We start from the raw sequence: 15,444 nt of genomic DNA on the forward strand, positions 1-15,444 counted from the left end.
CCTACTACTCTCAGGGACACAACGAGACGGCTGTCACCTCCACCCCCTAGTAAGTAACCCATGTTTAGGTATGGCATTTCACCTGTACCGGTGTAAACCTCTATGTAATACTTTATTTGTATGCCTTTTATATTGGCAGATGTAATGGTTTACGTAAATTCCAAAGATAGACGATAAATGTTGGTACATGGTCTTTATTAAATAACGTGAGAATACACATAGAGAAAACAAGGTAGCACAAGAACAACTAGCTACGACGGAGGCGAAAGATGGACTGCCTTTTGAAATGAGCCAAGAATGTAACTTTCCTGGAACGGAAGTTCCAGCTATTGGTTGTTCAACCATGCCTGGGAACGGACCCTTTCCCAAGACTATCTTTAGTCCCAAAAGCCCCCCCTGGACTGTTCTCGTTGACATATACATGTCCAAATCTCTAAGAAACGAGACACCAGAAAAAGCCTTCTCGAAATTATGTTCCAAATACTTTACAGATTCTCCCCCCTGTTTTAAGTTAAACTTCCCAAATTTGGATTATCCCCTGCTCGTTAAACCCTCAAACTTTAATTGAATTCAAAACATTCAATACCCTTCCCAAAGTATTCACTTCTCACCTACTAACATTCTTCAGCATAAACTAGTAAAGAATTACATAATATAAACACTACACAATACTTGCATAAGTAAAAATCTATATAGTATAAACGAACCACACCAATAACAGTAGTCGGAAACTGGATATTTTAACACTTCATTTTTCTTTGTATACTTTAAAATAGACTTGTTCCCCATACCCCTGAATTTGATGAGGACAAGGAAAGTTGGGATTATGTATAAACTTTGAATTAGGGCAAAAGGAATGACCGGGAGAGGCTAATTAATCCTGAAAATACCAGCGACAAATAAATGAAATTGCAGAAACTTTAAAAATCATACCATGCTGCAATGACGTTAAGATATTATTCCCAATAAAATCCTCGGGGCTTTATTGCTATGGAGCGCCTCGGTTTTGACCTATTTGGTTTTGCTCTACTAACTTGTGGTTCGACAAATGGCAGTACTACTGTTGATATCTCTACATAACTATTAGCGCTACGCATTAAAACCATCCCGTGAGGCATCAACCTCATCCCACAGGACCTCAAAACCAGCTCCCTTTTCCTGGATATCCAAGCCGCCCTGCGAGGCATCAGTACCATCTCGCAGTGCAACAACAAAAAACATCCCGTGAGGCATCAGTACCATCCCACGGGACCTCAAAACCAGCTCCCTTTTCCTGGGCATCCAAACCGCCCTGCGAGGTATCATTACCAGCTCGCAGTTCAACAAAAAAAAACCATCCCGTGAGGCATCAGTATCATCCCACGGGACCTCAAAACCAGCTCCCTTTTCCTGGGTAGCCAAACCGCCCTGCGAGGAATCAGTACCATCTCGCAGTGCAACAAAAAAACCCATCCCGTGAGGCATCAGTACCATCCCACTGGACCTCAAAACCAGCCCCCTTTTCCTGGGTATCCAAGCCGCCCTGCGAGGCATCAGTACCATCTCGCAGTGCAACAAAAAAAATCATCCCGTGAGGCATCAGTACCATCCCACGGGACCTCAAACCCAGCTCCCTTATCCTGGGTATCCAAACCGCCCTGCGAGGAATCAGTACCATCTCGCAGTGCAACAAAAAAAAACATCCCGGGAGGCAACAGTACCAACCCACGGGACGTCAAAACCAGCTCCTTTTTCTTGGGTAGCCAAACCGCCCTGCGAGGAATCAGTACCATCTCGCAGTGCAACAAACAAAAACCATCCCGTGACGCATCAGTACCATCCCACGGGATCTCAAAACCAGCTCCCTTCCCATGGGTAGCCAAACCGCCCTGCGAGGACTCAGTACCATCTCGCAGTGCCTTCTCATTATCATTGAGTCCAAATTTCACCCTCGTCAGCGCAGAAAGAAATTCATCGGAAAAAGAAGACGTGTCTCCTTTCCCCACTATCTGTTCTATCCGTTCATATTGTATTGCAACCTTATACGCATCACCTAAACAAAAAAAAAAATTCTGCACTATTCTCTAACAAATACCGTTTGTAGGACGGTCTGATCCACTCCTTGAATAAATTTAGAGCAAATCTTCCAAGAACTACACCATCATCCCTGGCTTCTAAGGACACCCTAAATGACCTTCCTAATTTTTGCATCCTTCTATAGAATAGATATACCCTTTCATCCTTAAATTGAGCCACGCCTAAAAACTCTGCAACCATTTTGCCTACTATATTGCCTGGTGTATATACTACAAGTAATCCACCTTTTAAACTTGACAAATTTATAATCGTGGGATCCAGATTCCCAAAAAAGGAGCGAAACAAACCATGGGCCAAAAATGACGCAAAGCTTTTGAATCAGACTAATTTAACAACAACTGAATTTTTTGTAACTTTGCAACAAACTCAATTTTTGTAACTTTGTAAAAAATTTTGTAACAAACTTAATTATTTTTCCCCTTTTCTGACTTTGTGAGTGGCGTTATTACTAAAAAAAAAAGGGTCAATTAGCGATCCTATTACTTGGGACTGTTGAGGCTGTTCTATTGGAGGATTAATTGGGGTGGTGCTCAGGGGAGTTGGAGGGTTTGTTGGGACCCATGTCTTGATCTTTTGAAGGTAATCCTAAAGTTCATCTTGATCGAAATCAGGATCATTTGAGTCAAATAAAAGAGGTGGAACTATGCCATTTATCCTTCACTGTCTTACAAAATCAAAAGCAACCTTTTTCTTATATCCAATTTCCACAGGATCAAGTATAGGAAAAAAAACTGACATATTGAGATCAAAATTTGAAAAAGCAATTACTCTAATAACTTAAATGTTTGTTTTAAACACAATTCTTTAATTACGGACGCTAGATTTTGGGCAATTAACTTCACTTCTAACAACAAGGGTCTAATAAATTTTACTGGGTTGGTTAACCGCGTTAAATCACTTACGAAAGGTCGTCTGTCTCACATCCAATTGCAGTTGGTCTCAATTAAACCACTAGCGTCAAATGGAGTCACAATTGAGAATTAATTTTTGATTATCGAATTCACAATGTTAAATTTTGGTTGGAAACTGTCAAATGTAGATCACACGTCGACTGTATAAAATCAGGTAAAAAAAAACACCAAACGTAAAATGGCTAAGTGAAGGTAGAAATCAACCGGAGACTCTCAGTTGTAGAAATTTGAATTAGTTTGTAAAAGCTATCGCGAGGAAATTCATATTAGGAATTGTGTAACAGCCTATTTCAAAATGTTCATTTAAAAGAAAGTGTTTCTCAAGAAGGCGCTTTGAATAGAAAAAAGTTCAATACCTCGTAACATTTCGATGTCTTTTTATCAGTCTTTTGTAGTATTTGCGGCTCAATATCACAAGCAATTTTGGTAGCGGGCGAAATAGCTCTTCAATATGTTGCCAGTATTTAGCGTAAGATGTCGTAAGTACTTATAACGGTCACTCAAATGTCACTTGGAGGTTTTCCCCTAGTGGTATATGCTCCACTAGTCTTAACCGCTTGCCACCACTCTGTAAAACCTCCCTGCGAGGCATCAGTAAACCTCTGCTGTCACCACTCTGTAAACCTCTATGTAGTTCTTTATTTGTATGCCTTTTATATTGGCAGATGTAATGGTTTACGTAAATTCCAAAGATAGACGATAAACGTTGGTACATGGTCTTTATTAAATAACGTGAGAATACACATAGAGAAAACAAGGTAGCACAAGAACAACTAGCTACGACGGAGGCGAAAGATGGACTGCCTTTAGAAATGAGCCAAGAATGTAACTTTCCTGGAACGGAAGTTCCAGCTATTGGTTGTTCAACCATGCCTGGGAACGGACCCTTTCCCACGACTAGCTTTAGTCCCAAAAGCCCCCCATGGACTGTTCTCGTTGACATATACATGGCCAAATCTCTAAGAAACGAGACACCAGAAAAAGCCTTCTCGAATTTATGTTCCAAATACTTTACACCGGCATGTGGAGTCCACTTAATGAAACCATCTATAAACCCTGTAATATTTTCGGGTACCACCTGGAAGACCATCCTATACGGCAATGTTACTTGTACATCAGGTTGTTTTAATTTACAAGTCCTAGTCTTGACAAATGTTTTTTTTTTCTCTCTCTCTGCCTGTCATTATGTCAATGAGCATTGTCATTATTTGCTTTAAATTCTTACTATCATGCCATGTATGGATTTGTCTCAATATCGTTAAGAATTCCATCTGACATGCGTTGTTTCTTATGCGTGTCTAATTATAAGAAGGAGCTACATACGAAATCATTTTATGTTCACCCAAGGACAGACATAGAATAGACAGACATAAAGGCGCCAAATTATGTAGGATAAGAGTGCCGTTTTTTAATGATGAAATACCTTTCTCAAGTTAAATTATCTATAGTTACCTTAGACAAGCTCAATGCAGCTAGTGGATTAGTTTAGAATAAAGTAAATAAATGTACGGTACTGTTCTAAAATCTGGGAAACACGCGAGATTGCGGCTCGAGAAAAGCAAAGACCAAATACCTATTACCCGGTAATTTGCTATCTGACGCTGTATAACGAGGGGTTTCTCACCAGGGAACTATATTTAAACTTCAGTTTTTCGGGGTTTAGGGGGGAAAGGCACCTAGGTTAGGTTACGTATCTAATATATGCTTTGCTTCGCCCCCACCCCCCTAATGTGCTAATATATAGCCCAAATTTCTTTGGGCTATATATTTGTACCAAATGTACTTCGGACACAGCTGCATTCCGGGGGCGAGTGCATCCACTCCGGAATGTGATTCTGCAGTGTCATTGGTAAAAATGATATAAATAAAAGTTCAAATAGGGATAAAATCCTTTTAATCCACAGAGACAAATTTCACAAAAATACTAGATATTTCGGTCACATATGCAGTGACCGTCATCAGTAGTAAAACTTATCACTGTCGAAAACTACTGTCAGAAACAACTGACCGCATTAGTAGTTTTACTACAGTTTTACTACTGATGACGGTCACTGCATTTGTGACCGAAATATCTAATATTTTTGTGAAATTTATCTCTGTGGATTAAAAGGATTTTATCCCTATTTGAACTTTTATTTATCGTCATGGAAAGGTAGTGTGGTCTTCGAAATTATCTAAAAATTATATAAGCGTATTCCGTACAGCGGAACAATTTACGAAGATTTTACTCAAAGTGGACGTTAGGAAATTGGGCAAATTTTTTTAAATTAAATAGCGGTTCAATTGGTGGTACTCCCGTACAATCGAGAACACACTCGAGAAGTAAAGTTAGGTTAATCATAACGAAATACTTAAGTTTATGCAATACTTTAGTTTATGTAATACTATAATTTGGGCTGAATATTTGCACATTAGGGGGTGTGGTGGAGGTAAAGCAACCTAACCCAACCTTACCCCCCTACTGTGCAAATATATATCCCAAATTATACAAGTCCGTGCATTCTGTGACGCGTCATTTATCTTTGTAGCTATGAAACCGGTTTTCTTTGTTTCAGCAAACATCTCGAGTTTTTTCTGGTTTTTGCGGGAGTACTCAATTGGTTAAAAATGTTAAGAGATGGAAGTTTTGTCATTTAAGCGGATATCAACGGCTATAGCACTGAGAGGTTCGCAAAGCCTCTTTCCATTCGTTTTCCTTTTACTTTCTAGATGAGTGGTTTCAAATACTAAAGAAAGTATTGTCTGAAAAGCAGTTATTTGCCAGATTCTTCGACTTCTTCACCTTCATGTGCAATTTCAAAATACATCTAATAACCTACTACATTTTAGGCCACATATTAGAAGGGGATTAATTTTCAAAAAAAAAAAGATCGTTCAATATTAAGACGTTCAATTTGTCTTTGATCACATTAAGTGAATAGGCCACAGTAGTAGTAAAAGTATTTATGATGGTTAGGGGTAAAAATAGGATAAAGATTCTCCGGGGCCGTTAGTGGCGCATATGGCCGTAGAACGTCTAACCGACGTTTCAGCTGCTTGATAATTTGTACAGGGACAGGTATAAACCCTGTGGCCCAACCTTGTGGCGATGGGAATTGCACTCATCCCCCTATTGGCAAGCAGGGCATCAGTGAACTGGGCTATCAAAGGGGATTAAATGGAATTAATCCCCGCGATGCCACTGAATTGGAATTCCCGTAGTTTATTTGAAAATTCCCAAAGATAAGTGAGGGAAAGAGTATAGTCCTCCCCCTTCATCTGATTTGTTCCTTTTGATTCTAAATTATCGCCTTGTTTCTGAATAATATATTCAGGATTGTTCTTGCCTTTTGCGGTCTTCGGAAAGGTAACCCCTACCGGGTGAATTGAACTGCCTGGACTGTGTTTATAGTATTTTAGTTAAGGTAATTGTTCCAAATGTTGCCTAAGTATTTTACTACTGCGTGCTTCTCACCCAGGGGCGTCAATTGAATTGAGGGGGAATTAGACGCTGTACATTTTCCCTCCTCCTAGGTTTTGAAAAGAACTTGTTTTTGTCAAAAAAATTTAAACTGCCTTTTTTAGTATGTTCATTGAAAAGAGAAAAAAATGACAAAATTGCCCCCTCCCCAAAAAACAAAGCAATGACGTAAATAAAAATTGTTTTTGGGTACTTAAGTATTATAGCGACCCCACTCAAGAAGTGAAGTTAGGATAATCCTAATGAAATATACCTAAACATGATGAAAATATAATACTTTAGTAACAAAATTATTGAAACAACAACAAAGAATTATGGAAAGCAGGCTGCCCAGAACGCGTCATATTAAATATCTAACCTAACGAAAATACCAACTCATATATTTAATATTTAATTAAAATATACCTATATAGTAGTTTATCTCACTATGCCTAAGCCAATTGTCTCCGAATGCAGCCATACAAATCGGTTTCACGTAGACAGGTCAGTCAAACTTCTTGAGTGGTGTCGCTATAATGCATAAGTACCCAAAAATAATTTTTATCTACGTCATTGTTTTTTTTTTCGTAAAAAAAAGACATCATGGGCTTTGCCAGGAAGTTCTTGGGGAATGGTTGATAACACGTACTACTAAAAAATAATTTTTATTTACTTCATTGTGTTTTTTTTTTTTTTTTTTTTTTTTTTTTTTTTTTTTTTTTTTTTTTTTTTTTAAGACATCATGGGCTTTGCCAGGAAGTTCTAGGGGAATGGTTGATAACACGTACTACTAAAAAATAATTTTTATTTACTTCATTGTTTTTTTTTGTTTTTTTTTTAAGACATCATGGGCTTTGCCAGGAAGTTCTTGGGGAGTGGTTGATAACACGTACTTCTAAAAAATAATTTTTATTTATGTCATTTATTTTTTAATGACATCATGGGCTTTGCCAGGAAGTTCTTGGGGAATGGTTGATAACACGTACTACTAAAAAAGAATTTTTATTTACGTCACTTTTTTTTCAAAAAAAGACATCATGGGCTTTGCCAGGAAGTTCTTGAGGATTGGTTGATAACACGTACTACTAAAAAATAATTTCTATTTACGTCACTGTTTTTTTTTTCGTAAAAAAAAAGACATCATGGGCTTTGCCAGGAAGTTCTTGGGGAGTGGTTGATAACACGTACTACTAAAAAATAATTTTTATTTATGTCATTTTTTTTAATGACATCATGGGCTTTGCCAGGAAGTTCTTGGGGACTGGTTTATAGCACGTACTACTAAAAAATAATTTTCTATTTACGTCAGTGTTTTTTTTTCGTAAAAAAAAGACATCATGGGCTTTGCCAAGAAGTTCTTGGGGATTGGTTGATAACATGTACTAATAAAAAAGAATTTTTATTTACGTCATTGTTTTTTTGTTTTTTTTTACGACATCATGGGCTTTGCCAGGAAGTTCTTGGGGATTGGTTGATAACACGTACTACTAAAAAATAATTTTTATTTACTTCATTGTTGTTTTTTGTTTTTACGACATCATGGGCTTTGCCAGGAAGTTCTTGAGGATTGGTTGATAACACGTACTACTAAAAAATAATTTTTATTTACGTCATTGTTTTTTTTTTTATACATCATGGGCTTTGCCAGGAAGTTCTTGGGGAATGGTTTATAACACGTACTACTAAAAAATAATTTCTATTTACGTCACTGTTTTTTTTTCGTAAAAAAAAAAGACATCATGGGCTTTGCCAAGAAGTTCTTGGGGATTGGTTGATAACACGTACTACTAAAAAAGAATTTTTATTTACGTCATTGTTGTTTTTTTTATACATCATGGGCTTTGCCAGGAAGTTCTTGGGGAATGGTTTATAACACGTACTACTAAAAAATAATTTCTATTTACGTCATAGTTTTTTTTCATAAAAAAAATACATCATGGGCTTTGCCAGGAAGTTCTTGGGGATTGGTTGATAACATGTACTATTAAAAAATAATTTTTATTTACGTCATTTTTTTTGTTTAAAGACATCATGGGCTTTGCCAGGAAGTTCTTGGGGATTGGTTGATAACATGTACTACTAAAAAATGATTTTTATTTACGTCATTGTTTTTTTTTTGTTTAAAGACATCATGGGCTTTGCCAGGAAGTTCTTGGGGATTGGTTGATAACATGTACTACTAAAAAATGATTTTTATTTACGTCATTTTTTTTTTTCGTAAAAAAAAAGACATCATGGGCTTTGCCAAGAAGTTCTTGGGGATTGGTTGATAACATGTACTACTAAAAAATAATTTTTATTTACGTCATTGTTGTTTTTTTTATACATCATGGGCTTTGCCAGGAAGTTCTTGGGGAATGGTTTATAACACGTACTACTAAAAAAATAATTTTTATTTACGTCATTGTTTTTTTTCGTAAAAAAAAGACATCATGGGCTTTGCCAGGAAGTTCTTGGGGAATGGTTTATAACACCTACTACTAAAAAATAATTTTTATTTACGTCATTGTTTTTTTTCGTAAAAAAAAGACATCATGGGCTTTGCCAGGAAGTTCTTGGGGATGGGTTGATAACATGTACTACTAAAAAATAATTTTTATTTACGTCACTGTTTTTTTTTGTAAAAAAAAAGACATCATGGGCTTTGCCAGGAAGTTCTTGGGGATTGGTTGATAACACGTACTACTAAAAAAATATTTTATTTACGTGATTTTTTTTTTTTTTTAGACATCATGGGCTTTGCCAGGAAGTTCTTGGGGAATGGTTTATAGCACGTACTACTAAAAAATAATTTTTATTTACGTCAGTGTTTTTTTTTCGTAAAAAAAGACATCATGGGCTTTGCCAGGAAGTTCTTGGGGATTGGTTGATAACATGTACTACTAAAAAATAATTTTTATTTACGTCATTTTTTTTGTTTAAAGACATCATGGGCTTTGCCAGGAAGTTCTTGGGGATTGGTTTATAACATGTACTACTAAAAAATAATTTTTATTTATGTCATTGTTTTTTTTGTTTAAAGACATCATGGGCTTTGCCAGGAAGTTCTTGGGGAGTGGTTGATAACACGTACTACTAAAAAATAATTTTTATTTACGTCATTTTTTTTAATGACATCATGGGCTTTGCCAGGAAGTTCTTGGGGATTGGTTGATAACACGTACTACTAAAAAAGAATTTTTATTTACGTCATTGTTGTTTTTTTTTAAGACATCATGGGCTTTGGCAGGAAGTTCTTGGGGATTGGTTGATAACACGTACTACTAAAAAATAATTTTTATTTACGTCATTGTTGTTTTTTTTTACGACATCATGGGCTTTGCCAGGAAGTTCTTGGGGATTGGTTGATAACACGTACTACTAAAAAATAATTTTTATTTACGTCATTGTTGTTTTTTTTTACGACATCATGGGCTTTGGCAGGAAGTTCTTGGGGATTGGTTGATAACACGTACTACTAAAAAATCATTTTTATTTACGTCATTGTTGGTTTTTTTTTTACGACATCAAGGGCTTTGCCAGGAAGTTCTTGGGAAATGGTTTATAACACTTATTACTAAAAAATAATTTTTATTTACATCATTGTTTTTTTTTCGTAAAAAAAAGACATCATGGGCTTTGCCAGGAAGTTCTTGGGGAGTGGTTGATAACATGTACTACTAAAAAATAATTTTTATTTACGTCATTGTTTTTTTTTTAATGACATCATGGGCTTTGCCAGGAAGTTCTTGGGGAATGGTTGATAACACGTACTAATAAAAAATAATTTCTATTTACGTCACTGTTTTTTTTTCTTCAAAAAAAAGACATCATGGGCTTTGCCAGGAAGTTCTTGGGGAATGGTTGATAACACGTACTACTAAAAAATAATTTCCATTTACGTCAATGTTTTTTTTTTCCTTAAAAAAAAAGACATCATGGGCTTTGCCAGGAAGTTATTGGGGAATGGTTGATAACACGTACTACTAAAAAATAATTTCTATTTACGTCACTGTTTTTTTTTCTTCAAAAAAAAGACATCATGGGCTTTGCCAGGAAGTTCTTGGGGAATGGTTGATAACACGTACTACTAAAAAATAATATTTATTTTCGTCATTTTTTTTTTAAGACATCATGGGCTTTGCCAGGAAGTTCTTGGGGAATGGTTGATAACACATACTGCTAAAAAATAATTTCTATTTACGTCACTGTTTAAAAAAAAAGACATCATGGGCTTTGCCAGGAAGAAATTTATACTACTCGTTTGAAAGTAAAGGAGTAACCATCGTTTTCCCTATAGCCTAGTGAGTTCTAGACCTGCACGAAAGAGGAAGAATTAGAACACTTCAAGTCCCAATGCCGGCACAAATACCCACCTCCTTCATCATAGAAATTTTGGTACTTGTCTATTAAACGGAACATCCTCAAGAAGTAAAGTTAGGTTAATCCTAATGAAACATGCCAAAACATGATGATAATATAATAGTTTTGTAACAAAATGATGGAAACTATAAGAAAGAATTATGGAAAGCAGGCCGCACAGAACGCATTAAATTAAACTCCTAACCTAACTCTTAACCACCTCTGAATATTAAATATTTAATTAAAATATACATACATCGGAGTTTTCTCACTCAAAATAGGCAAATCATAACCGATTCAAACCGGTTTTTTCCGATCTCAAGTGTGTTCTGTTTAACAGACAAGTACCGAAATTTTAAACATAGAATTTTAAATTCCCTCGAAATGCCCTGTCACTAGCGCTAGCCCCCCAAACCAAAATTCAGCTGCTCAAAAAGTAATTTTGTATTTAATGCATTCTGGTTTTGGAAAGCCGACAGTGCATAACTTTAAATGACAATTCAATGTATGATGCTTAAAGCTGTTTTAATGTCATTATTATTTTTGGCCTTGAAAGTATATCTTCCATTGTCCTCTCATCTTCAGCATTCGTTTTTTCCTCCTTTACTTTTATTGTTCCTTTGTTTACAAAAGCTAATTATGTTTGTTTTCCGGTATTTGTGTATGATAAGATTACAATACTATTATTGATTGTCATTAAGTGAGCTTCAGGATATTAATTAGAAAATGTATATGTGGAAGCAACGAAATATATTCATGTCCTTAGCCAGGATTTTAACAAGAGTGTTGGCCAAGAGGCTTGTTTTCAAGGGGGGGGGGGGAGGGAGAGTAAGTTGCTAAAAAACCTCTTTTATATCACGTTTTGTACACATATAGATAGACGTATACCAGTATATACCCTTCAGCATATACCCTCAATCTCTTCCAGGAAAGGAAGAGAAAATATATTTTGTTTAAATATATAATGTACGTACAATCAGAGTAGTGGCGATTAAACATGTTCAAAAGTAGTGGCGATTCAGAGTACCCTTCAGAGTAGTGGCGATTAAACATGTTCAAAAGGGGTCTAGGCGTATCCCCCCCCCCCGAAACCCCCGGCGTATTTCCCCCGGAAGATCTCGCTCCAGGCGTTTCTTCCCCGGTAAACCACCCCTGTGGGAATTTCCCCCAGGAAAACTCCCCCGGTTAATTCCCACCCATATTCCCCCCTGGATAATTCCATATGTCCATTAGAAGGGAAATTGAAATGTATTTATTGCTGTTAAAGTGTGTATACCCTCTCAATAACATATACTATATGTATACAGTGAACGAATTGCCAGCTTAAAGCCCTTGTCCTGAGGGCTTAGAGGGGAAGGGTTGACATCTCCGAAGGTATAATTACTGAACGTGTATAAATATTGGGGAAGGCGTCATTACATCGAACCGTCAGGACCACTAACGTCAGGACATCGACAAAATCCGTCATAACATCAACAAAAACTCCGTCAGAACCACTAACCGCCATAACATCTAAAATTTTAAAACTTTAGTTTTTGGTGGTTTAGGGGGGGGGGGAAAGGGACGTAGGTTAGGTTACGTATTCAATATATGCTATGCTTTACCGCCACCCCTCTGATGTGCAAATATATAGCCAAAATTTGTTTCTAAACTATTTTATACTTATTACTATTATATAAACTTATAAATTTTTTGTCGATATTATGACGGTTAGGTGTTATGACGTTTAGGGCTTGTGACGATTAGTCGAAATGGTAGCAACCCTAAATATTGCATTCAGGTTTAAACCGGCACAGAGGTGGAAAGGGCGAGGCAAGACAACATGGGCCTTGCCAGGAAATTCTTGAAGGATGGTTGATAACAAGTACTACCAGGAGCTTTGATTTCACTGATTTTTAATGGTATTTTTTCTTTTTTCAATACAAAATGTTGAAATGTGGTTAAACATACGTTTACAATGTATTTAAAAATCAGAGAAAACTATTTTGGAGTTCTTAATTTAAATTCTCAATTTACCTTCTAATGAGCAGCTGGAATTATCCATGGGAAATATGGGTGGTAATTTTCTGGGGGGGGGGGATCTGCCGGCTCCCGTTCAAAAGTTTAATTAGACAGTGCTTGATATTGGGTATATATTCTAGATTGGACCAGCATAATGTTGTTATGGAAACAATTGCTTGTCGTTTTATGTATCAGATAGAAAGTTATAAATGTAACTCTAGATATCACATTAATTTTTAGAAGCATTTTTATGATATTAAGTTTATTAGATGCCTAGAAAATTAAAAGCATATTATATTCATGTTCAAACAACTGCTTGTCTCTCCCATTCTAGTTTATACATTTCAAGTTTTAATTAACATTGAAAAAAAAATCGGTCAAAATAGATTTTTTTTTCATTTCTTTGTGACTCGACTAAATTTGAATTACCCTAACTAGTCTGTTCGTCATGTGTTTTTTTTTTTTTTTTTTTTTTTTTTTTTTTTTTTTTTTTTTTATTGGAGGATTGAAGTGTATTTGTGTTCGATATCGCTATTAGATTTTGCTAATATATATATATATATATATATATATATATATATATATATATATATATATATATATATATATATATATATATATATTATGTATAAGAGGCTAGGTCATGTTTCTATTTCTTCTTTGCTTATTGCTAGTTTTTCCCACCATTGAATAAACTATAAGCTCAATTAATTGTTGTTTTGCATTTGTCTCATTTTTAAAAATGTACTACTGAAGCTAACGATTGAATTTTTTTTGAAGTGTTTCAAGGAAGCTGCACATGCACCTCAAACAAATCCTAGACCTAATATCACCATGACTCCACCAACCGGTGTACAACCACCTCAGCGTCAGAAAAATCATAACCAGTTGCTCCTTCATCTACCCCGACCTAAACCTTATGCTTCAGAAAGTACTCAAAGACCGTTAGTTATACCTGGTGATAAACGCGCTCAAACTTCTGCTAAAATCTTTCTTAAGCCCTTTGAAACGGTGCAAAATAGTTCACCAACACTTACAGAGAATTGCCTCCAGTCTCAGATTCTACAATCATATAAAAGTAATTCGTCTCATCAGCAACAAATGTTAGCTCAAAAGCGTTCATTTTTAGAGCGGCCGAATTTGGGTGGCGAAAAGTTAATGGAAGAATGCAATCGTTTAGCAGTACCAACATACCTTAATCGTAGCCTTTCTCCAATTCAACTTAGTTCAGGTGGGCTTACTTTACCTTCTGTAAACTTAAATAGAAGCCTTTCTCCATACGAGGGGAGAAGTCGTTATAGCCTTGCTTTGGATAATAGTGTCTCTTTAAGTGAAACGAGTTCGCGCAGATCCTGTGTGAATATTGATCCAAGTAAACCATTCAGCGCGTTTCATTATATGAAATCCCAGGATGGGAGTTGTTCGAATAGTGCTCCAAGTCTGAATAATAAAACCGATGGTGCAAGTAACGGAAGTTTGCCGGATAGGCGTGATTCGAACGCTAGCATGGAGGCTAATGATAGTGTAATGAATAGGATACGAAAAAGCTTTGAGCAAAAAGAGGAGTTTTTAAATAGGCCCTATTGGCCATCTCCTCAATCTCCACCTGTGCCAAAAGAATTTTATGTTCAGCCGCAAAAGTTACCAAAACCCCTTATATGGCCACCTACAACCCATAAGCTAAGCCACAGCCATTCTTTGCCTAGTGATGACAGTGTTGCAAGTAGTGATAAGCCATCTCAGTCTCAAAGTGTAGATGCACCCGAGCCTAAAACAACAGTTGAACAACATAATGTTCTAAAAAGTGTTGAACCCTGGTCTCTAGTATTTAGTGTTCGAAAAATTACTCCACCCAATCCCAACGGAAATATCAGTCCTACCCATACGATAATTACCCCAGGTAGCGTTGGTAATACGACCCCTAGACCATTTTATGGATCTAGTTCATCTGTCAGCTCTGGAAGTGAAAGTCCTTGTGTGAGTCCGATTTCTGGCACCCTTAAACAAAAGGGCTTTGTTACAACGTTGAATGTGATTAGTGAAAATGCCAACGGGAGTGAGATAAAGAGAGCACCGCTAGCAAGGATTGATGAAATAGTTCAAACCCCGTCGCCTCAGGATAAGAGTGAAGCCAAGTTAACCCTTACTAAGGTTATTTCATCGCAACAAGCCAGGGAGCAGAAAAAAGATGGCAAACGAAGCACCGATGTACAAGGTATGTTCCCTTCATTACTCTTTTCATTGTTCATTTTACTGCAATGTGCCAGGAAACTTAACTATAAACTCTTAAACTCCGTGGGACAAGGCAATCATTTCAAAGCGGTTAGATTCACCCCATGGGCCGTTTACATCGACATTATATAAGGGCTTTGACTGTATAATATATTCTGTAGTTAACACAAGTGCCGTATTCATGGAGGGGGCTGGGGGTTTGAACCCCTCAAAATTTTTTTGCGACTCATAGAAACGTAACAAAAATGCATATAATTTTTTTTCATGCTTTTCTGTAACCCCCCCCCCCCAACAACAAATCCTGGATGTGGCATTAAATTAACACCATAAAAAACACAGGCAGATCAGTTTTTTTAATATTCCCATCAAAATGACGTTCCAATGGCGTTTCAAATCCAACTGACATCAAAATCTATTTGCACGTGACCCGAAAGTCGAAGACCT

General features: G+C 36.5%; 1 protein-coding gene across 7 annotated transcripts in view; it reads left to right on the plus strand.

Moving 5' to 3' along the window:
* The window catches only part of LOC148949809 (rho GTPase-activating protein 21-like), a 280,475-nt gene that overhangs the window by 153,092 nt on the left and 111,939 nt on the right, over nt 1-15,444 (plus strand). For all 7 annotated transcript variants that reach the window (XM_089093760.1, XM_089093758.1, XM_089093761.1 and 4 more), the window contains one exon: nt 13,549-14,983. In XM_089093760.1, the coding sequence (XP_088949886.1) occupies nt 13,549-14,983 (1,435 nt within the window). The remainder of the gene's footprint in view (nt 1-13,548; nt 14,984-15,444) is intronic.

Source organism: Artemia sp. Qi Xiang Cuo, chromosome 8 (genome assembly GCF_049724085.1).
Source record: "Artemia sp. Qi Xiang Cuo chromosome 8, ASM4972408v1, whole genome shotgun sequence".
NCBI lineage: Eukaryota > Metazoa > Arthropoda > Branchiopoda > Anostraca > Artemiidae > Artemia > Artemia sp. Qi Xiang Cuo.